This window comes from Myxocyprinus asiaticus, chromosome 6 (assembly GCF_019703515.2).
Source record: "Myxocyprinus asiaticus isolate MX2 ecotype Aquarium Trade chromosome 6, UBuf_Myxa_2, whole genome shotgun sequence".
NCBI lineage: Eukaryota > Metazoa > Chordata > Actinopteri > Cypriniformes > Catostomidae > Myxocyprinus > Myxocyprinus asiaticus.
The window spans coordinates 21,107,258-21,130,285 of NC_059349.1; the positions used below are offsets into that span (position 1 = coordinate 21,107,258).

At 39.8% G+C, this 23,028-nt stretch overlaps 1 protein-coding gene across 2 annotated transcripts in view; it reads left to right on the plus strand.

Annotated features, from left to right (window-relative positions):
• Window positions 1–23,028, plus strand: part of LOC127441873 (chloride channel protein 2-like) — an 84,837-nt gene that overhangs the window by 55,132 nt on the left and 6,677 nt on the right. For both annotated transcript variants that reach the window (XM_051699388.1, XM_051699387.1), the window contains exons 7-20: window positions 4,506–4,529; window positions 8,448–8,526; window positions 8,661–8,786; window positions 8,895–8,979; window positions 9,291–9,392; window positions 9,626–9,710; window positions 9,982–10,140; window positions 11,057–11,126; window positions 13,454–13,564; window positions 13,889–14,099; window positions 14,213–14,346; window positions 17,404–17,582; window positions 19,803–19,911; window positions 20,041–20,087. In XM_051699388.1, coding sequence (XP_051555348.1) covers window positions 4,506–4,529; window positions 8,448–8,526; window positions 8,661–8,786; window positions 8,895–8,979; window positions 9,291–9,392; window positions 9,626–9,710; window positions 9,982–10,140; window positions 11,057–11,126; window positions 13,454–13,564; window positions 13,889–14,099; window positions 14,213–14,346; window positions 17,404–17,582; window positions 19,803–19,911; window positions 20,041–20,087 — 1,521 coding nt within the window. The remainder of the gene's footprint in view (window positions 1–4,505; window positions 4,530–8,447; window positions 8,527–8,660; window positions 8,787–8,894; window positions 8,980–9,290; window positions 9,393–9,625; window positions 9,711–9,981; window positions 10,141–11,056; window positions 11,127–13,453; window positions 13,565–13,888; window positions 14,100–14,212; window positions 14,347–17,403; window positions 17,583–19,802; window positions 19,912–20,040; window positions 20,088–23,028) is intronic.

Consider the following 23,028-nt stretch of genomic DNA (forward strand, 5'->3'; position numbering starts at 1 on the left):
CATTCCAAATGAAAGACTTCGCTATGCTCTCAAATTGCTTGAAATAAGAGAGGGGGACATCTACCGGGAGAGACTGTAGCAAGTAGTTAAATTTTGGAATACAGTTCATTTTAATAACATTAACCTTCCCAATCATCGATAAATGTAATGAAGCCCACCTGTCTACATAGTTCGAAAACCTTTTTATTAAAGGGTCAAAATTAACTCTGACTAAATCAGACAAATTTGTTGGGAATAAAATGCCCAAATACTTAATGCCCTGTTTGGGCCACTGGAAAACGCCTTGCTGGAAGGCCATTACTGGACAGTACGCTGTCAAAGCCAAAGCTTCGGATTTAGACCAGTTGACTTTGTATCCTGAGAATTTGGAAAAGGAATGAATAATTCTGTGGAGGCAAGGCATAGATTTAGTAAGGTCAGAGATGAATAATAAAATATCATCTGCATAAAGCAGAAGCTTATGCGCCACGCCTCCCGCCGTCACCCCTGGAAAATCACCCTCCTTTCTTATCACGGCTGCTAATGGTTCCAGGGCAAGACAGAACAATAATGGGGAAAGAGGGCAACCCTGATGGGTGCTCCTATCCAGAGTAAAATAATCTAAAATTAATCCATTTGTTTGTACCGCTGCTACAGGGTGTCTATAAAGTAACTTGATCCAACCAATAAAGGTACTCCCGAACCCGTACATTTCCAAAATCTTAAAAAGGTAATCCCATTCTACCATAACAAACACCTTTTCGGCATCAAGTGAGATGGCAGTGACCGGAGTCTGATCATTTGCCACTGACCACATGATATTGATGAAACGCCTAATATTATCAGAAGAGCTATGACCCCGAATAAACCCCACCTGATCTATATGTATAAGAGATATCATAACTTTACTTAATCGGTTAGCCAAACTTTTAGCCAAAATTTTTTACATCTAGTTGGATCAGGGAATTTGGATGGTAACTTTTACACTCGCTTGGATCTTTGTCCTTTTTAAGGATCAGACTGATCCGGGCTTGTGTCATGGTTGGCGGAAGCTTTCCATTCTTTAATGATTCAGAATAAGCTTCTAACAAAAGTGGAGCCAGTTCTGTAGCATAAGATCTAAAAAATTCAGCGGCAAAACCATCTGGCCCCGGAGCCTTTTGCTATTAGGTAGGGACTTAAGTACCTCGTCAAGTTCCTCCAAGGTTATCTCAGAATCAAGAGAGTTTTTTTGCTCATTCGTCATTTTAGGAAGATCTAATGGTTCCACAAAGTTTCTAATATCTTCATCAGTTGACGAAGATGTGGAACTATAAAGATCAATATAGAACTCTTTAAAGGCATTATTAATATCAATGGCTGAGGTAAATATTTCACCACCAGCAGATTTCACTGAGGGAATGGTAGAAAAAGACTCTCTCTGCTTTATAAATGTAGCTTTATCTATCACTGTTTTTAGAAAGCTCCCTGCTTTGTCCCCTGACTTAAAGTATGACTGTCTTGCCCTGAACAACCAAAACTCCACTTTCCGCGACAAAATAGTATTATATCTGTATTTCAATAGGGTCAATTCTGTGAGACCATCAGACAACTCGGCACTTTTAATATTTCCTTCCAACTCCACGAGTTCTCGTGCTTTGGATTTTTTGGTGAATGAGGCATAATGTATGATCCAACCCCTAAGAACAGCCTTAAGTGCCCCCAAGCCACGCCCACAGAAGTTACTGAGGACCAGTTGGTCTCCATATAGACATTTGTTAAAGAGCCAACTATATGATTTCTTGTTCTCTGTATGTGGCAACATCTCTAAGTTCACCAGGGCATGATCTGAGACTAAAATGTTTACAATTGAGCAATCCACAACAGATGAAATGAGGGACTTAGATATAAAAAAAAAAATCTATTCTAGAGTAAATCTTATGGACTGATGAAAAAAATTTATAATCCCTACCAGATGGGTTCAAAAGTCGCTCAGTGTTGCTCTAGGGGGCTTGCACACTTTTGCTTTACTATGATCAAGGACTGAGTCCATCAAAATATTAAAGTCTCCTCCCAATATTATATCTTGCAACATCCCTTCAAGATCTATAAAAAAGCCCTGATCATCAGCGTTAGGTGCATAAATATTAGCCAAAATCAACCTTTGCCCCTGAATTTCTCCTAAAACAACAATGACTCTTCCTAATTTATCTTTAATATGTTTGAGACATTTGCATTGTAGATGCTTATTTATCATTGTAATGACTCCCCTGCTCTTACTTGAACCAGCACTAAAGAAAACATGTCCACCCTATATCTTACCAAATTCTTGAAGAAACACAATATCATATCTCTTACGTTTAAGAAAATAAATAACCATCCTTATTTTTATAGGGTGCCCCAACCCATTCACATTTCATGTGGAGAGAGACAACTTATTCATATTAACATTTGACATATTGATATAATTAAAAAAAATAAAATAATTGTGTGTCAAAAACAAGATTACACAGACCACATTCCCCATTAATGCAACAATCAAACCCCAAACTTCCCCCTGAACAAAAAAAAATGTGTGCATTAACCCCGCGCACGACAGCGCCAACTGGCGTCAATCCCTCAAAACTCAAAGAGTCCATCTACGCCTATGAGAACCCCCACGACAACTTTGCCATCGGATTATTCAAGTCCGGTGTTTCTATACAAATTTTGTGAGGCAAAATTACATAACAGAAAATACTTTGTAAAACAGACCCCATCCAACAGGCAGAATAACAGAAAAAAAATGTAGACTCTTTCACAGAACCGTCTCGAAGGTGTGATCCTCCACAAAACAAACTCCAGCTGATATAAAGCCGTTCAGTTTCCTCGGACAGACAAACAATTGTTCAGTGAGCCAGCTGTTATGAGTTCAGCAGATGATGTAATCATTCTACTGTCCCTTAAAAATACTACACAAAAACAAACTCCAGCCAACAGGAGGCATAAGCACAAAGAACGAACAGATAGGAAACTAACAGCCAAACTAACTTGGAGGCCGCGAAAAAAAACACAAAAAAAAAACACCATAACTTACTCAGCCCGTCTACTTTATAAAAGACGTCCTTTATGTGAGCATGTAGATATTTTGCGGTCATCCATAGTGTCCATTCTCGATCTGGCCAGGAACTTCAGTGTAAAAAAGATCTTCCGTCAATGCAAAAGTTTCTTGGAGTCATGCCACAAAACAAACTCCAGCCTCTAGGCAGAGCCAGCGCAAAAAGAAACAAAAATGGCACCCAATTTTCTCAGATAATAGAGTTCCTCAACCGTGAGTCAGTCCACTAATATAAGAAACATCAAATGGCTTACTCCAATGTATTTATGAAGGAGAGTGCCTGTTTTGGACATGTAAATACTTTGCGAACATTTTTCGTTTCTATTCTCAGTTTGGCCGGGAACATCAGTGCAAAAGTGATCTTCTGTTGGTGTAAGAGTTTCTTACATTCCTTGAACCGATCACGTTTCTCTCTTGTCGAAGTCCGGGAACAAGAAAATATTGTGATTCTTCCAAAAAAGCTTTCCTTTGCTCCTCGCCTGGCGCAACACAAGATATTTATCGGATGATTTCAGAAATTTGGCCAGAATCGATCGAGGCCTGTCTCCCTCAGCAGTTCTGCGAGCAGGCACTCTGTGAGCTCGCTCGATTTCCAGTTTATGACCTGTTATGTCAAGCAGACTCGGGAAGAGCTCGTCCAGGAATTTCACCATATCTCTGCCCTCTTCATGCTCAGGAATTCCAACAATTCGTATGTTATTCCTTCGGCTCATATTTTCGAAATATTCCAGTTTTTCCGAAATTAATTCCAAATCTGTTTTGGACGCGGGCGGATTAGCGGATAATTCCCTTTCCGATTACTCAAGATAATCGATCCGTCTTTCAACTTCTGTTACTCTTGTAACCAACTCAGAGAATTTTGTTTCCATCACCGTAATCGATCATCGACATATTACAGCGAGATCCTCCAAGTCAGCAACAACCTTCGTCAGCATTACCGAGATGTTGGACAGTTGACGCTGAATTTCATCTAACGACTTGCCGTCCAAATTGAGTCCCCGGCTCGCAGGCCCACCGAGGTTTTAGCTAGAGCACATAAGTGTCTTTTAATGTCTCCAGAGTCTGAGGATTTTGACTTCTTTGCCATGTTTACCTCAAAGAGCAAGTATGTAACTGGGTGTATCGAATCTCACCGGATTATAACATGAAAATAATAAAAAAAAACTAGCAAAGTTCACAGAGCTCGTGTCTCACAAGTCTGCTTCTCGCATGGCGTCACGTACTCTCAATATGTAGGCTATTTAAAGGGGTGATTATTGGCTGAAAATGTATTTCTCAGTGGGATGCAGTTCAATACAATTTTGAAGCTGTTATCAGAGTTGAGACAATGTCAAAATGCACTCTGAATATTCACTAAACTACAGAAGAACCTTAGGCTTTGAAAGTCTTTAAAAGAACACTATGCTCAGATATTCACTTGTATTTGTGTTATTTTGGTTTACTGCTGAAGGAAGAGCCCTTTGAGGGAAACAAGGTAAGATGGTATGCAGGTTTTAATACACTATATGGCCAAAATATGTGGAAACCCTTTGCATAAAAATCAAGTATACAGTCATGCAATACAGACAAACATTTTTAGTAGAATGGGCCGTGACTTTTCTGTTTCAGCATGACAATGCCCTTGTACACAAAGCGAGAGCCATAGACAGACTAATCACACTGGGAATTCGGCAACAGTAGATCAAACATTTTGCTGCTGAAATCAGTTTGTACTTACCGAAAATGTAATAGCTGCCCCCAGTGGCAAAATGTTGTTCGATGTCTGGGCACTTCAGAGCTCCAGTTTCTGGGTGAAATATCCACTAGTGATGTTTCGTTCATGAACGAATCAGTCTTTTTGAACAAATGTTTTAAGTGAACGAATCGTTCTCGTTCACCTCCATACATTAACTCATATTTTTCATTTACTGACGTCTCTCTCTTTTGAAGCCAATGAGCTCTGCTGCTTTTCATGCGTGTAAAGACTGACTATAGCGAAAGCCAATAGCATTCGAGTGCACGCTGTGAAGGAGCATATACAGGTGCATCTCAATAAATTAGAATGTCATGGAAAAGTTCATTTCAGTAATTCAACTCAAATTGTGAAACTCATGTATTAAATAAATTCAATGCACACAGACTGAAGTAGTTTAAGTCTTTGGTTCTTTTAATTGTGATGATTTTGGATCACATTTAACAAAAATCCACCAATTCACTGTCTCAAAAAATTAGAATATGGTGACATGCCAATCAGCTAATCAACTCAAAACACCTGCAAAGGTTTCCTGAGCCTTCAAAATGGTCTCTCAGTTTGGTTCACTAGGCTACACAATCATGGGGAAGACTGCTGATCTGACAGTTGTCCAGAAGACAATCATTGACACACTTCACAAGGAGGGTAAGCCACAAACATTCATTGCCAAAGAAGCTGGCTGTTCACAGAGTGCTGTATCCAAGCATGTTAACAGAAAGTTGAGTGGAAGGAAAAAGTGTGGAAGAAAAAGATGCACAACCAACCAAGAGAACCGCAGCCTTATGATTGTCAAGCAAAATCGATTCAAGAATTTGGGTGAACTTCACAAGGAATGGACTGAGGCTGGGGTCAAGGCATCAAGAGCCACCACACACAGACGTGTCAAGGAATTTGGCTACAGTTGTCGTATTCCTCTTGTTAAGCCACTTCTGAACCACAGACAACGTCAGAGGCGTCTTACCTGGGCTAAGGAGAAGAAGAACTGGACTGTTGCCCAGTGGTCCAAAGTCCTCTTTTCAGATGAGAGCAAGTTTTGCATTTCATTTGGAAACCAAGGTCCTAGAGTCTGGAGGAAGGGTGGAGAAGCTCATAGCCCAAGTTGCTTGAAGTCCAGTGTTAAGTTTCCACAGTTTGTGATGATTTGGGGTGCAATGTCATCTGCTGGTGTTGGTCCATTGTGTTTTTTGAAAACCAAAGTCACTGCACCCGTTTACCAAGAAATTTTGGAGCACTTCATGCTTCCTTCTGCTGACCAGCTTTTTAAAGATGCTGATTTCATTTTCCAGCAGGATTTGGCACCTGCCCACACTGCTGAAAGCACCAAAAGTTGGTTAAATGACCATGGTGTTGGTGTGCTTAACTGGCCAGCAAACTCACCAGACCTGAACCCCATAGAGAATCTATGGGGTATTGTCAAGAGGAAAATGAGAAACAAGAGACCAAAAAATGCAGATGAGCTGAAGGCCACTGTCAAAGAAACCTGGGCTTCCATACCACCTCAGCAGTGCCACAAACTGATCACCTCCATGCCACGCCGAATTGAGGCAGTAATTAAAGCAAAAGGAGCCCCTACCAAGTATTGAGTACATATACAGTAAATGAACATACTTTCCAGAAGGCCAACAATTCACTAAAAATGTTTTTTTTAATTGGTCTTCTGATGTATTCAAATTTTTTGAGATAGTGAATTGGTGGGTTTTTGTTAAATGTGAGACAAAATCATCACAATTAAAAGAACCAAAGACTTAAACTACTTCAGTCTGTGTGCACTGAATTTATTTAATACACGAGTTTCACAATTTGAGTTGAATTACTGAAATAAATGAACTTTTCCATGACATTCTAATTTATTGAGATGCACCTGTAATTGGTTTGACCCGCTGAACAAATACGCCCCTTCTTGTTGTTCTTTTTTTATTTATTTTATTTTAATTTTTTATAGCTTTGTAAAAAGTTATGCTCAGCGGTTCACAGTATGATAGATATGCTTTGTTGGCATTTGTGGGGAAAGACTTATGATGCTTTAACACTGCAGTGCTGAAGTCTCTTAGTAGAATTTTAATAAAGGATAATTAGACTTGTTCTGTTCGATAATTACATATTGCTTTCGGTTCAATGCAATTACTTAAAAGATGGTAATTTGACGCCACCTGCAGGCGCAAAGGCGTAACTTGAAGATATGATCAGTGAGTGAATCAATGAACAAATCTGAACAAATCTTTTTGGTGGACGGAATAAAAAATAATCGAGTCACTGAATTGAATCAAAATCACCACCACTAATGTCCACTAATGTCCACAGAGTGGTGCCAAAAGTGAGTTTTTAGTTGTAAATGATGCAATACAGTCAACAGAAATACATATTTTATTAACTCTAACTCCTAACCCAAAACCCAACCCTAAACCTAATTGTCAGTGGAGTAAAAATGTGATTTTAGAGCAAAATGCAACCTCCAAATTGCGCTCACCATTGTTTATGTGAACGCAATTACTTACTTGTTCCCACGGGACCAGAAACCGTGTCTTGGTGGTTGCTCATGCAGCACGCTATCAATAGCGATAGAGGAAAGGTGTTCACACTTGAATTGATGCAAACATTTCTGATGGGGGAGGGCGCTTGTTTTTAGTTTGGCTGAATGGGGTTGATTTCAGGGTACGTGAACATTCGGAAGCAACATGCCGAATTCCCGTGTGATCATGTTAATAAACAAAACAAAAGATGATTCTTGTGTTGAAGAACTTGACTCCTCATTGAACACCTTTGGGATGAATTGGAAAATAGACTGCAAGCCAGGCCTCATTGCCCATCATCAGTGCTTGACCTCACTGATGCTCTTGTGTTTGAATGGAGACAAAGCCCTGCAGTCATTTTCCTACATCTAGAAGCAAGCCTTCCCAGATGAGTGGAAAAGAAAACTTCCTATTTATGGTTGTGAAATTAAATGTTCAACAACCATATACTGTATAGATGTGGAGTTCTGGTGTCCACATACTTTTGGAGATGTAGTGTATGTCTGGGTGTGTCCATGTGATCCAATCGACGATTTTGAGAATGTTATCAAATAAATGAAAAAGTTTTATTTTCTTGTCCATTTGTGATTTTTTTTAAGTTGACCATAGTCCATTGAAATTTAGAGTCTATAGACCTTATTCTCTTTCATTTTTGATGGGAATATCAACAAGGCTGTGAGAGACATACTGGACTTTTTTTATTGGATCACTCCGCTGATGAAACATTGAAAAAAACATCTTTCCAAGATGTTTCAGTAGACAAAAAGCTTGTGGAAAAGTTGTGGAAAATTAGATGTGATCTACAAGCTTTATACTGTGGATGTTATTGAAGAGACTGTAAGTCTGTCCTACACAGCCTCATTTTCATTCACATCAAAAATCAGATATGGTGCTAAAGTAAATAAGGTCTATTGGACTTAATCTCCAATGGCTGAAGGATAGTGTTCATGAAGATGGTGTATAGTGAACAAAAGAGCAGTGTTTGTCCATTTTTTAATTGTGTGCATAGCAATACCTTGTTCAGCATGTCATAGCCATGCATACGTCAATGTAATTACTCCATTTCACCGTTGGCTGCTTGCAAAATGCCACAGCGACTGTTGTTTGAAGCAGGATTTGCATGTATTTGTTTTTCTTGTTAATCTGACAGAATGAACTGAGAAACACAGAGATGCTGTCAGCCGCCTGTGCAGTGGGGGTGGGCTGTTGCTTTGCCGCCCCAATTGGAGGTAAGACCAGACGTTGTGATCATAGCTGGCCACTGCAGATAATGTCATATCACATTAATGGCAGTGAAATTCTCCTGTAAAATTTCAGCTGCAAGCAAAGATGTATGGCAAGCAATGTGCAGTGTTTGTTGCAGGAGTGCTGTTTAGTATTGAGGTCACATCAACGTTCTTTGCTGTGAGGAACTACTGGAGAGGATTCTTCGCAGCAACCTTCAGTGCCTTTATCTTCAGGGTGCTGGCAGTGTGGAATAAGGATGAGGGTGAGGGAGATATGCTGTTACGTAGCCAACACAGACAGATGATTCATTCTTCATAAATTTCATCCTCTGTTATTCTCTCTTGCTTTTGTTTCCTTTGTTAAATTGCAGAGACGATCACGGCTCTCTTTAAAACTCGCTTTCGTTTGGACTTTCCCTTTGACCTACAAGAGCTTCCAGCTTTTGTTGTGCTTGGGTATGTGTCTCATCTTTTTCCAAAAAACAAATGTGAATTATGGCAGTCAGAACACCAATTATCTGCAAACCAGTAACCTAGTCTAAGAACATTTGTTTAGGAAAGGTTCACATTTCTACTTTCAAACACTAAGAGTTTTGCTGAGATGGCCAAGTATGTAATAATAAGGTTCACATGTCCAATTTTTTTATTTGGCAAGGCTGGAAATCCAACTTGTCAGTGATTCTTAGTTTGCCATGCTATCTGCTGTCATATAGAATGTACAGTACAGTGGCTTTGTCATTTTGTCAGATTATTATTATTTTTCTTAGGATTGCCAGTGGTTTTGGAGGAGCTTTGTACGTCTACCTGAACAGACTGATAGTGGAGTCTATGAGGAAACAGAAAACCATTAACAAGTTTTTGCTAAAAAAGTGAGTTTTTTAAAATGAAAAACAATATACTCCTGCAATTATAATATTTACAGCGGTCCTCCATGTTTAATGCTTTATAGTGTGTGATTAGCTCTACATGTGACCAGGAATTCAGCTTTCAATTTCCGTTTTTAAAGGACATTATAAATAAATATTTCTGTTTCCTAATGTGTTAGATGACATCCATCAATATTAAATACTAATTTCTCTCTCTTGTGTTCTGTTTCCTGTAGAAGACTAGTGTATCCTGCAGTGGTCACCCTTCTCGTGTCCACACTTACCTTTCCTCCAGGGTTTGGACAGTTCATGGCAGGCCAGGTCTGATGCTTCAAAGTGCTATTGTGCGTCTCATTTTCAATTGTGTCAGTTTCCTCAGTGTCTTTCTTGTGTCTACCTATATATGGAATTCTTATATCTTATACTTTCTTTTTGAGAAGAAACACAACCAAAAATTGCTGTATCTGTAAATGAAGAAATACAGCCAGACATTTCAATTGCAAGTGAGACTGAAGCTGAAACATTTTCCGTTCAAAATCTGTAGTTATGCATTAAACAGACAATTAACCAACAGCACCTCCCCCTCATTTAGCTGACTCAACATGAGTCACTAGTTGCACTGTTTGACAACCAGACCTGGTACAAGCAAGGTGTTGCTGAGGAGTTTGAGTACGCAAGTCATGTACCTCAAGCCTGGAAGCACCCGCAAGTCAGTGTCTTCATCACACTCTTGCTCTTCATCGTCATGAAGGTAAGCCTAAAGATATATTCATCCATAGATATTCACAATTTATTAATCCACCATATGCAGAGGCACCAGTCCCCCACTCCAGTCTACAACTGTTTTTGGCCATATCATGTGATACTTGAATACATTTGTGCTATTAAGGCATAGCTCTATTCGATTCCAGTTAATAGATGTACAACATACAGTATACTTCTTAAGATCACTGTGCATATTTTGTAAATTTTTATCTAACTATCTATCTATCTATATATCTATCCATCCATCTATCTGCCCATCCATCCATCTAACCATCTATCTATCCATCCATCTGTCCATCATCTATCCATCCATCCACCCATCCATCATCCTTCCTTCCTTCCATCCATCTGTCCATCCATCCATATATCTGTCCATCCATCCATCCATCTATCCGTCCATCCATCCATCCATCCACCCATCCATCCTTCCTTCCATCATCCTTCCTTCCTTCCTTCCATCCGTTCATCCATCTGTCCGTCCGTCTGTCTGTTTGTCTGTCTGTCTGTCTATCTATCTATCTATCTATCTATCCATCCATCTTTCCATCCATCAATCCATCCATCCACCCATCCATCCGTTCGTCCTTCCGTCCGCCCGTCTGTCCTTCTGTTGTCTGTCTGTCTTTCTGTCCATCCATCCATCCACCCCCCCACCCACCCACTCATCCATCATTCCATCCATCCATCCTTCCATCCATCCGTCTGTCTGTTTATCTATCTATCTAAATATATCCATCCATCCATCCATCTATCTATCCATCCATCCATCCATCTATCCATCCATCCATCTATCCATCCACCCACCCATCCATCCTTCCATCATTCTTCCTTCCATCTGTCCATCCATCCGTCTGTCTGTCTGTCTGTCTGTCTATCTATCTATCTATCTATCTATCTATCAGTTCTGGATGTCAGCTGTGGCTACGACGATGCCTGTGCCTTGCGGGGCCTTCATGCCGGTTTTCCTCATTGGTATGTGATTATAGTGTGTATGCGGGTGTTGTTTTTGACAGTCATACCACAACACTGTGGGATATGCTTTTTTTTTTTTTCTTCATTTCAAGCCTCTATTGCATGAGCAAGCAGGTTTAAACATTTTTTGCTCTCATATTCACACCATATTTTAATTTGTTCTAAATGGTTGTTTTTCCTTTTCCTGCAATCATGTTCTCCATTTCCATCCTTCATCACTGTCTGTCTGACTCACTAAAAACTGTGTAAAGTGGTCAAATCACTGCAGATCTATTGCGGAGTCAATATCTCTGATCTCATGTAAGTATACGTCATTTATGTGTTACCAATTTGGAGCGACGTTTTTTGTCACACCCAAATGTCATTAACTCTAGATGTGAATTTATGCAGTTTTAATTTAACAGTATAGTGGCCCCAAAAAGTATCTGAACACTGTTAAAAGTATCACACCGCTGGTAAATGTGGCCCAAATCTAATTTTTTCACACACATGTGAGACAGATCTGTTAATTGGATGATCATGTGAACAGCCAAAAGCATTTTGAATCTGACATTTTCAAATCCGATCTGGGCCACTTTCATACTGTATGTGGAAATAAATCGGATACATATCTGATTTTTTCCCGATGTGCCTTCAGTGTGAACAGCCAGGTCAGATTTAATGTGATTTTTTTACATCAATCTAACTCGACATTCGTCATTTGTGCGCTTCATTAAACAAGTAATATGCCTGTTATGGTTTAAAACCTTTAATTTAAAGTCATATCTTTTCTGAGTGACTCCAGCCAGGTCTCCTAAGCAACCAAATTGGCCCGGTTGCTAGGGAGGATAGAGTCACATGGATAACCTCCTCGTGGTCACGATTAGTGGTTCTTGCTCTCAATGGGGCACGTGGTAAGTTGTGTGTGGATCTCGGCGAGTCGCATGAGCCTCCACATACTGGGAGTCTCCGTGGTGTCATGCACAACGAGCCACGTGATAAGATGCACAGATTGATGGTCTCAGAAGCGGAGGCAACTGAGTAACCACGCCACCACGAGGACCTACTGAGTAGTGGGAATTGGGCATTCCAAATTGGGAGAAAAGGGGATAAAAAAATTAATTAAAAAAAACTGCTAATAAAAATGTTAATGCGTTAATTCATTACATATTAAAACAATGAACATGTCTAGGTTTGTTACACGCATACTCAAGGAGTGTTATACGCATACGAGTCAGTTTCTGAGTGTCGGCTGTTCAGACTAGTGTCTGATTTGGGCTATATTTAAAATGCCATGTGAACAACCTTACAAAAAAAAGTCAGATTAGAGCAGAAAATCAGATTTGGGCCACATTCAGCTGCAATGTGAATGTAGACTTAGGCCACACTTAAAAATAATAATAATAAAACTGTCTTTGCATTATATTACAAAGTATCAAACCAAACACACTTTTCAAGCAAAACATTTCACAAAAATAATTTGTTAGGTTCAATTATAAACAATAGATACACTATATGGCCAAAAGTTTGTGGACACTATATGTGCTTGATGAACATTTGATTTCAAAACCTTAAGCATCAATTTCCCCCTTTGCTGTAATAACTGCATCCACACTTTTGGGAAGGCTTTCCACTATACTGTATGCAGTAACATGGCTGCAGGGATTTGCTTTCATTCAGACTCAAGGCTATCAGTGAGGTCAGGAACTGAAGTTGGTCGATGGGGCCTGACTTACAGTTGCTGTTCTATTTCACCCCAAAAGTGATCAGTGGGGTTCAGGTCTGGGCTTTGTGTAGGCCAGTAAATTTCTTCCACGCCAGACACAGTAAACCGTTTCTTTATGGACCTCACTTTGTTCACAGGGGCATTGTCATGCTGGAACAGAAAAGGGCTATCCCCAAACAGTTGCCACAAATTTGGAAGCACACAAAGGTTTTTCTTTACTGGATTTAATGGAGTAACCAAATTCGTTAATTAGAAGGGGGTGTCCACAAACTTTTGGCCATATAGTGTAGTTCAAAATTAAGTCAAAAAGTATTTGGACACTTTCTGGCTGCCAAACTCTGTGGAACATGTTCATAGTTATTGTGATGAACTACACCTATGGTTACTTTGCTTGGACACCTGTGTGAACTTAACAGGAACTGATGCTGCATTTATCAAAAGCACCTTGATATCAGTTGTTAAAAAGTAACAACTAAAAGTAAAGTAAATTTTGAGTAAAGTTCTAGCATAATTTGTTTGCAGATGCCACTTGGTTTGTTGCAATGACATTCAGATATTTAGTGTGACAAAAGTTTCTAAACACTTTGGGATCACTGTGCCATGCTATGTCTGTGTTGTACAGGTGCTGCATTCGGTCGACTGGTTGGCGAGAGTATGGCTGCCATCTTTCCCGAAGGGATACATGCTGACAGCACTGTATATCCCATAGTTCCCGGTGGTTACGCAGTTGTAGGTGAGAGTGTCCATTGTGCCCGCATTCTCGAAGATGTCTATTTGTTATCTTTCAAAACCCATCAGTTTGATCCTGTCGCAACTTTATCTTATTCACACACGTAATTGAACCTGCGGGGTGTTGTATGCAAGAGTCATATATTTTTCATTAACCCACACAGACCAACAGCCAAATTAGATCTTGCCTGTGGAAATGGCTTCAGCAGTAGCACTGCATTGTGCAGTGGAGCAGAAAGCTTGTCAGGAGCACAATAGGAAATCAGGTGGCTTGCAGCCGGTGACTACTACTGTAATTTGATGCGGAATGAAATGGTGATTCCCATAGGGGCGGCAGCTCTCTCTGGTGCAGTCACTCACACCGTGTCCACGGCCGTCATTGTGTTTGAGCTGACCGGTCAAATCTCACACATCCTGCCTGTGATGATCGCTGTGATATTGGCCAATGCCGTGGCTCAGAGTCTGCAGCCTTCTCTGTATGATTCCATCATCAGGATCCAGAAACTTCCCTATCTGCCAGAGCTGGGCTGGGGACAGGAGTGAGAACTTAAGCTATTATATTTTCCCTTGAAATTACTTTTTACTCTCATATCATTCCCCTGGCTTTTGGGGGGCTTACTCCCCATCTTATTTTTGTTTTTTTTACCTGTAGGAAATACAATATCCGCGTGGAGGACATAATGGTGAGAGACGTGCGATATATCACTCTCTCCTCTTCTTACCGGGACCTGCAGGAAGCTCTCGTAACAGGCCAGCTTAAAACCCTTGCATTGGTGGAGTCCAAAGGTGAGACATACTGTATATAAAATCCAATATGTCTGTTTATTTTTTTTTAGTGGAATAACTGAGCTCTTGTTTTCAGTCTTTTAGTCCACCTTCTGCACATGTCCTTCATGCCACTATCACTATCTTTCATTTTAAAGAGTTCTGATTAAGCTTTATGGAATGGATGTCAAGGCCACTGCCTTTTTCCAAACATTCAGCAATATTCTTTTAATGGGTTTTTTCACATTTTACTCAATATGTAAGAACAATTTTGCTGAAATCACTGATTGCAGTTGCAGTTTTTGATTGCTAAGACATTTTTGGGAAAAAATGAGCACTATTTAAACATAGTTTGAAACTTTTAAACTTTGAAAAATGTGTCACTTTAAAGGCTCCAGCTGTCTTTAAAGTGCAAAAGTGTCTGTGAAAGGCTGTATGCTGCCTGCTCGTTGGTTTGAAGAGGCGGGTTGCCTGTTCAGCTGGAGCGCTGACTGCCCCCTACTGCACCAAGGTGGAACATCAAGGCTGAACTGCTCAAATAGTAGCAAAATTCCCAGTTATGGAATTTATGTTCAGGTCGGGGGACGTGATTAATTGCATTCATGTTTTTAACACGTTATTTTTCATAAACTGATCGCACTAAATTAACTTGTCAAATTGACAGCCCTAATTATATTATATTATACAGCATTATATTATATTATTTCACACATTATTTACTTAAAGACCCCATGAAATAAACATTTTTATTTTTTTTTAGCTTTTAGTCCATGTCTATTAGCTTTGAAGCCATCTACTGTAGAGGTCTACAACCCGACCCAGGTCCGACGGGACCCGAGAACCCGATGGGTTTTGGGCCGGGTTCGAGTCAGTAGACCTTTTCAAGTAGGTCTTCGGGGTCGGGTTCGGGTTTGTAATTAATGAAAAAATAAACAGGCTTACCGAACTTGTTTCATGCATGCGCTCTCACTCACAGACCCGCACGAACAGACGAGTTAGGGGCCGTTCACACCGAATGTGTTTTTGCGCACGTCTGTTTTGTTGTCCCATTGTTTAAATATGCTGGACGAATGTCTTTGACATATGCACCGCGTCTTGCATTTTCTTCAGTGTCTCGCACAGGACCGGCATATTTTAAACACCATGTCAATTTAAAAAGTACTTCAAATTTTCAAAAACACATGTTGAGATACCTGCGCTCTGTTTCATTCTTTGCGCTGCATCGAGATTGTTTTTAGCTCAGGTGTCACAAAGATTCAACATTCTGAACAAGTTCAGTCTGCATAGAGGGGACTGTTGCATTGTTTCATATTATTCCAGATTGTTCTGCACTAAGTGAAGTTTCAACAAATAAATGGTAAGGCAATGCTTTTTTTCCCCTTCTGCTCTAGTGTACTAAGGGGCTGCCGTGCCTTGTTAAAACTGTGTATGTTTACTGTTTCGGTACTGTTATGAATGTTGCCTATATGCTTACATAAAATACTGCTTATTGCAACAGTACTTGCTAGGAGAAGAAATTAGATAGTAAACAATTTCGGGTTCAGGTTGGGTTCAGGCTTAAAATCTGACGGTATCTGAGACCGTGTGGCCCAACCCTACCCGGCCCGCACGGTCTCGAGTACGGGTCGGGTTTAATTTTAAGGCCCGTGCAGCCCTCTGATCTACTGAATATGCTAGTGTACTCATAAAAGTTGATACACATTTAAGGCCACGTCCACTCTTAGATGTTTTCGTTTGAAAACGCATCTTTTTCTCTATGTTTTGGCCTTCCGTCCACACTGAGATTTTCAAAAACACTCTTCCAAGTGGATACATTTGAAAATGCCATCTTCACATTGTAGTGTGGATGGGAAAGACAGAGATATCTGAAAACTATGAGGTATTTGTTGTCATGTGACAGTCATGTGATCCATTCAACCAAAAACAATCGAGATGGGGGCCCACATTGTAGCTGCATTATTGTGCCTGTTATTCACTTTGAGAGCATTGTTAAAGATAAATGTTACTTTGTAAAACCTTCACAATGCATTCCTTCACAGGCGACGCAAAGTTTACTTGGAATTGCTGTCCGGTGACTGAACACAAGGACAATTTGGTTTCAGCCCGTACATGCAACAGCGATTTTTCGCATGCGCAGAAGGGGGATTTATGCAGTTTCATATGTTTTAGTGTGGATGAGCAACTTTTGGAAAACACTTGAAAATGGCAGTATGGACAGAGAGCGTTACGAAAACACAGTTTTCAAATGTATCCGGATTAATGTGGACGTAGCCTAAAATGTACAGTCTTTCCCTTCTGGGAAAACAGACCAAAAATATTGATGACTCATCTTGCATTACACAGATTTTTGTCCAATCAGATACTCTTAAGAATGGCTTCGTTCATGGCTGTGACATAAACTAAAGCCTATTGGCTATTTTAAAAAAGAGACAAGCCATTTCGATTTGTCCCACCAACATTTTTATAAAATAGGAAATATGCCAACACAGGAAAGATATCAGCGCTTGTCAAGCTATTTATTTGGTCTTTAAATAACAAAAAGTGCATTCTGAAGTTCAGCCAGGTTGGTACGGTTAATTGGCCGAATATCGGCCAGTTAATCAGCCTAGTCTACCCCAAGAAGTGCATTGTTGTAGATGCCTGGAATGGAAATGAGCTGGATGATTGTGAAGAAAACGTTTAGTGTGAGATGGTTGTATGATGCTTTGAAACAGACATAGTGTGCTATGAAAAAAATACAAAGAAACAATGGCCAAAGAGGTGGCTGTATATACTTTTCAATGTTTCTTGTGCCTTAAGTGTAGTTCTTTTGTTTCCAAAAGCAGCACCTTGTTATTGAATTTCCTAAATGAAAGCTCACAGATGGAAATGTTTTCCCACAATTCCACCTCTCACCCTGTGACAGATACATTCTTTACCTTCTCCATCTCCTTTCCCACCCTTCCTCCATTTCCCTTTGCTATCCTCCATTCCTCCAGCTCTCCCGCTGTGTCTCTCTCACTTCTCTCTTTCTCTCTCGTTCCCTCTCTCTCTGGTCTCTCTGCTGTCTCCCCTGCCTGTGTCCCCACCTGGCTCCAGAGTCAATGATCCTGCTGGGTTCTATAGAGCGTTCTCAGCTGCAGTCCTTGCTCTCACAGCAACTTGGCCGAGCCCGCAGGCTGGAGTACTTAAGAGAGCGTGCCCAGGACAACGGCACCCACGTGCCCATATTCTCCCAGGACTCTCCCCCCAAGACTGCCCATGGCGTACGCTTCCTGGTATGAGCTTTACACAAAAGAGGCTAGTGTTAATTAAAAGACAGCAATGAAAGGCATATGAAGCAACTGTCCTTGCATTTTTCACCCTTTTTTATTTACAATGGCAAGAAAAAGTATGTGAACCCTTTGGAATTACCTGCATTTATATTTGTCTTAAAATCTGGTTTGATCTTCATTGAAGTTACAATAACGAACAAATGCAATCTGTTTTAACTAATAACACACAAATTATTGTAGTGTTCTTGTACATATTGAATACATTATTCAAACATTCACAGTGTAGATTAGAAAAAGTATGTGAACGCCTAGGCTAATGACGTCAACAAAAGCTAACTAGATATAGGGTTACAAGGTTATCTCGAAGAGCTTAGAGCTTGTCCACAGTTAATAAAAATTGTCTATAAACTGAGACGATTTGGTACTATGGCTACTCTCCCAAGATGTGGACATCCAGCCAAGATGTTTAAAGGGCACACTACAGAATGCTCAATGAGGTAAAGAAGTGGTTTGTAAATGGTTAACAAACATTAAACAGGCATGGTGTCCATGGCAGGACACCACAAAGGAAGCTGCTGCTTTCCAGCCATTACATTGCTGCATGCCTGAAGTTTGCCAAAGACTCTGCAATGCTACTGGGAAAATGTTTTGTGTACTGATGAAACTAATGATGAATTGTTTGGGAAGAACACGCAGCACTATGTATGGTGTAAAAAGGGCACTGCATACCAATATGAAAACATCATACCAACGGTGAAGTACGGTGGAGGGAGCATCATGATTTGGTGCTACTTTGCTGCTTCTGGGCCTGGACCGCTTCCTATCATCAATGGAAAAATGGATTCCCAAGTTTATCAAGATATCCTACAGGATAATTTCAGGGTGGCTGTGCGCTCATTAGAAGTTGAGTGATGCAGCAGGACAATTACCACAAACATCGAAGTAAATCCACTACAGAATGGCTTAAAAAAATCCACCTTTTTTGAGTGGCCCAGCCAAATCCCAGACCTTAACCCAATAGAGATGCTGTGGAATGACCTCAAGAGAGCCATTCATACCAGACATCCAAAGAATATGGCTGAGCTGAAGCAGTTCTGTAAGGAAGAAAATTCCTTCTAAGCGAATTCGACATGTTGCGACCGCATGTTCAAGTACCCTGAAATCGAACCCATTCTACCTAATTACTGACAACCGGCATCCTCCATGAGAAATTTTGGCATCAATTCAAATGTTTTTACCTTTTTCTGAGGTGCTACTATACCTCAGAGACACGGGTTCTGGTTCCATTGAAACCAGGAAGTAATCATGCTCACATTAAAAATGGCAGATGTGATTCAGAGATTGCATTTTCGTTCTAAATTAAATTTTTACTCCACTGACAGTTAGGTTTAGGGTTGGAGTTTAGGTTAGGGCATATGCATAGTAAAATATACATTCCTGTGTACTGTATTACATAACTTACAGATAACAACAGCTCGCTTTAAAACTTGCTTTTGGCACAGCTCTGTGGACATTTCACCTGGAAACTGGAGCTCACGCATGCCCATACATTCAACAACACTTCCAGCTTTGGGCCACTGGAGGCAGTAGTTCAAATTTCAGCAAGCACAGACCAATTTCAGCTGTTGAACTTTCAACTTTGATGCCAAAACGGCATTGGTTCTAGTGTGTATCATAATCAAGCTTGACACGCCAGTTCGAACATGCAGAATGTTTAATTAGATTTGAGAGTTGCAGTGGAGTAGAAGGTTTTCAGTAATTGCAACCTAAATTTCGGTCTGTTCCTCACACAGATTTATTGTATGGCTTCAAAAAGAAGTGGTATAAAAATAACTTTGGAATTCCTTTAATTTTGTCCATACTTATTTTGACATTCTTCTTTGGATTCTATGGTTCCCAGTTGTGTAAATTTTACACGAAGAACAAACAAATCTTAATGTCACATCACCCTCATTTAAAAAAAATAAAAAATAAATAATAAAAAAAAATATACATATATATATATATATATATATATATATATATATATATATATATATATATATATATATATATATATATATATAATGTATATATGTGTTTTCTTTGTCAGTCATTACTAAGAAGGAAATGTGTGGTCTGCAGTCAATTCCGAGTTCAGCAATACACTGGGGAGTATTCGAAGGGAGTATGTTAATAATCAACCTTGTTAATATGTGGATCTAACAGACTGTTTTTTTCTAGATCTCCACTGAAGAGTCCTCCTACAGCCCCACACTGACTAACTCTCAGATCCCCCTAAAGTCTGCCCTGAAGACGGTGTCTGCAATCAGCAACACAGACTCAATGAATAGTGTGTATATAACACTTACTCATACATTTAATCTCCCACACATTTAAGCCATGTTCCGCTGTTTCATTCTCTCTATGAACACCTCATATGTACCCATCTTGTGCTAATCAAATCACTCCTCTTTTGCAGGCTCTCCAAATGTCTCCTCCGGGGAACCTGTAAAGGAGGTAGTTGAGGTAAGATGATTCTCTAGGGAGAGTGGGTGAAATGAAACACTTATATTGCTGTATACTTTACAGGTGTTCAGAGAATGAACATGGGGCAGGAGGCACAAATGGATCCACCTGCCAAAGCAGCTTCACAATTAGCCTAAATGTCTTGTTTGATTTGCTTTCTTTATGTTTCAAACCTTGTCTTAGGCTTTGTTCAGATAGGCAGCAGAAATATTTTTTTTCCGTTAAATTACTTGTAGTGTGAACTGCCATAAACCCACATGAAATCCTATTGTTATAAACCCGCTCCAAAACACTTACTGTAAATATTTTGTTTGAAATACCTTTAAAATCAGATTTTTCAAATTGCCATTCAGTCTGAACGGTGAGAGTGGATTTAAAAAAATTTTTTGTTATTCTAGATGTTACAGTCACATTGTGTCACAAAGCACAGTAGTGTCAACAGCTGTGCCTAAATTCACTCATGTTTGCTTACATGTGGCACTCACTATATACAGAATGTTGAATGAGAGAAGGAGAGAGTGGTTCCCTGCCCACCATATGCATGAAGGTGTAAATACAGTAAAGATTATGATGAATACGCCCTCTCATTCATTTTGCACCGTGGCGAGATGTCATAATGGAAATGAGCAGAAGCGTATTTTTCAGTTTATCATCCTCTCTTTCCATGATGACAACTTGGGTCTTATGTCTTTTGGCGTCTCTTTGCTGATGCGCAAGTAATTATAACACTCAAAAAATGAAGTCATTATACTTACATAATTGAATTGTAGAAAATGTTTACAAGCAATTGAAAGTCTTTAATTCAGATTAAATCAGTTTCATTGAGCCAAAATAATTTAGTTGGATTAGGTCAAATCAATGTACTACAGTAGTTTTAACTCAACTTTATTAGGTTCGTCAAACTAAATTTACTAATGTTTAATTTAATTAATTTCTTATGTTGGTCCAACTTAATTTATTGTATTATTCATTAGTATATGCCACATGATTTGAGCGACACTCAAATCAAGTATCACTTGAAAGTAAAGGTCCATCCTCAACCTAAGCACAAGCACCATTCCTCACCACAATGGTAACCCCCAAAACTTCAGCATAACAGACACTCTTTTTAAATACCAATATAACGGAACATTAAACATTAACAAATCTCTTCCTTTTCTCATCTTGTTCAAATGCGTAAAATAACACTTAATTTCAACACATTTTCTCCCTATCCAGACCTATGCCAACCATTTAAATGGATAGAACGCAACATCAAGTTGTGACTAAATGTTCTAGAATTGTGTTGCTTTTGTTCATTTTAATGAAGTAAACTGAACAAGCAGCAAAAATCCCCCCCCCCCCTTTTTTAAAGTACCATCCAATATACACTGATGAGCCAAAACATTATGACCACTCACAGGTGAAGCGAATAACATTGATCATCTCCTAACAAGGCCACATTTCAAGGTCTGGGTAGATTAGATGGTAAGTGAACAATCAGTTCTCGTAGTCAATGTGTTGAATGCAGGAGAAATGGGCAGGAGGAAAGACCTGAGCGACTCTGACAAGGGCCAAATTGTTATGGCCAGAAGACTGGGTCAGAGCATCTCTGAAATGCAAGGCTTGTGGGGTGCTCCCAGCAGTGGTGAGTACCTACCGACAGTGGTCCGAGGAGGGACAAACCACAAACCGGCTCATCAATGCGCGAGGGCAACAAATGCTATCCCGTCTGGTCCGAAACCGACAGAAGGTCTACTGTGGCACAATCACAGAAAATTTTAATGGTGGTTACGGGAGGAATGTGTCATAACACACAGTGCATCGCACCCTGCTGCGTATGGGGCTGCATAGCCCATTATTCGGGAATGGTTTGAGGAACATGATGAAGAGTTCAAGGTGTTGACTTGGCCTCCAAATTCCCCAGATCTCAATCCGACTGAGCATCTGTGGGATGTGCTGGACCAACAAGTCCGATCCACGGTGGCTCCACCTCGCAACTTACAGGACTTGAAGGATCTGCTGCTAATGTCTTGGTGCCAGATATCACAGTACACTTTCAGGGGTCTTGTAGAGTCCATACCTCAGCGAGTCGGCGCTGTTTTGGCGGCACGCGGGGTACCAACAGCATATTAGGCAGGTGATCAAAATATTTGGCTCATCATTGTAGATACAGGATATTGACTACACTGTCTGAACAAAGAGGTGTGTAAATTTTTACAGAGTTGAACTACTTTCTCCTTTCCCAGCGTAATTTGCAAAAACAACTAAAAGTAAGCCATTTGTAAGTTAATTTTCTCAAAACTATAAACACTGTGTTACTGTGGAGCTATAAAAATTCCTCAGTTTGTTTTGAATAAATCGTCCAGCCACACAACAACACTGATTCAAGCAATGTTTGTTTGATCAACCGCAGACAGTCGGTGTATTCAGGAGGCTTTTTGAGAACAATGTTCATTTTTCCAATTCTGTTCGGTGGTGCTAGTGGAGCATAAATTACACACTTTAGCTATAAATTTGGTAGCCCTAAAATACTAAGGCTAAAATAATAATAATAATAAAAAAAACTAAACAGAAACTAGAATACACTGATAAAACTACAGCTAAACTTACTGTTGGAGTGTGAAATCCAGTGAAATTTAAACTCATTGGGATGACAAATTGAAACAAAACTTTGTTTTCAAACAGCTTTTTTGAACACATTTGCCATTAATCAAACAAACAGATAGTCCCGCTATCTGTTTAGTTCTGTGTCTGGCTGGGCAGCCACTCAAACAAACAGAGGGAAATGTATAACAGTGTTTACAGTTTTCAAGGAAATCAGCCAACGAATGATTTACTTATAGTTGTCTCTGCATAATAAGCTGGGATAAAAGAAAATGTTACACACTTTAGATTTAAATTAAAAAATTAAAACTATTATAACCCTGCTGTGTGAACAAAGCCTTTGTCTGCTGATCAT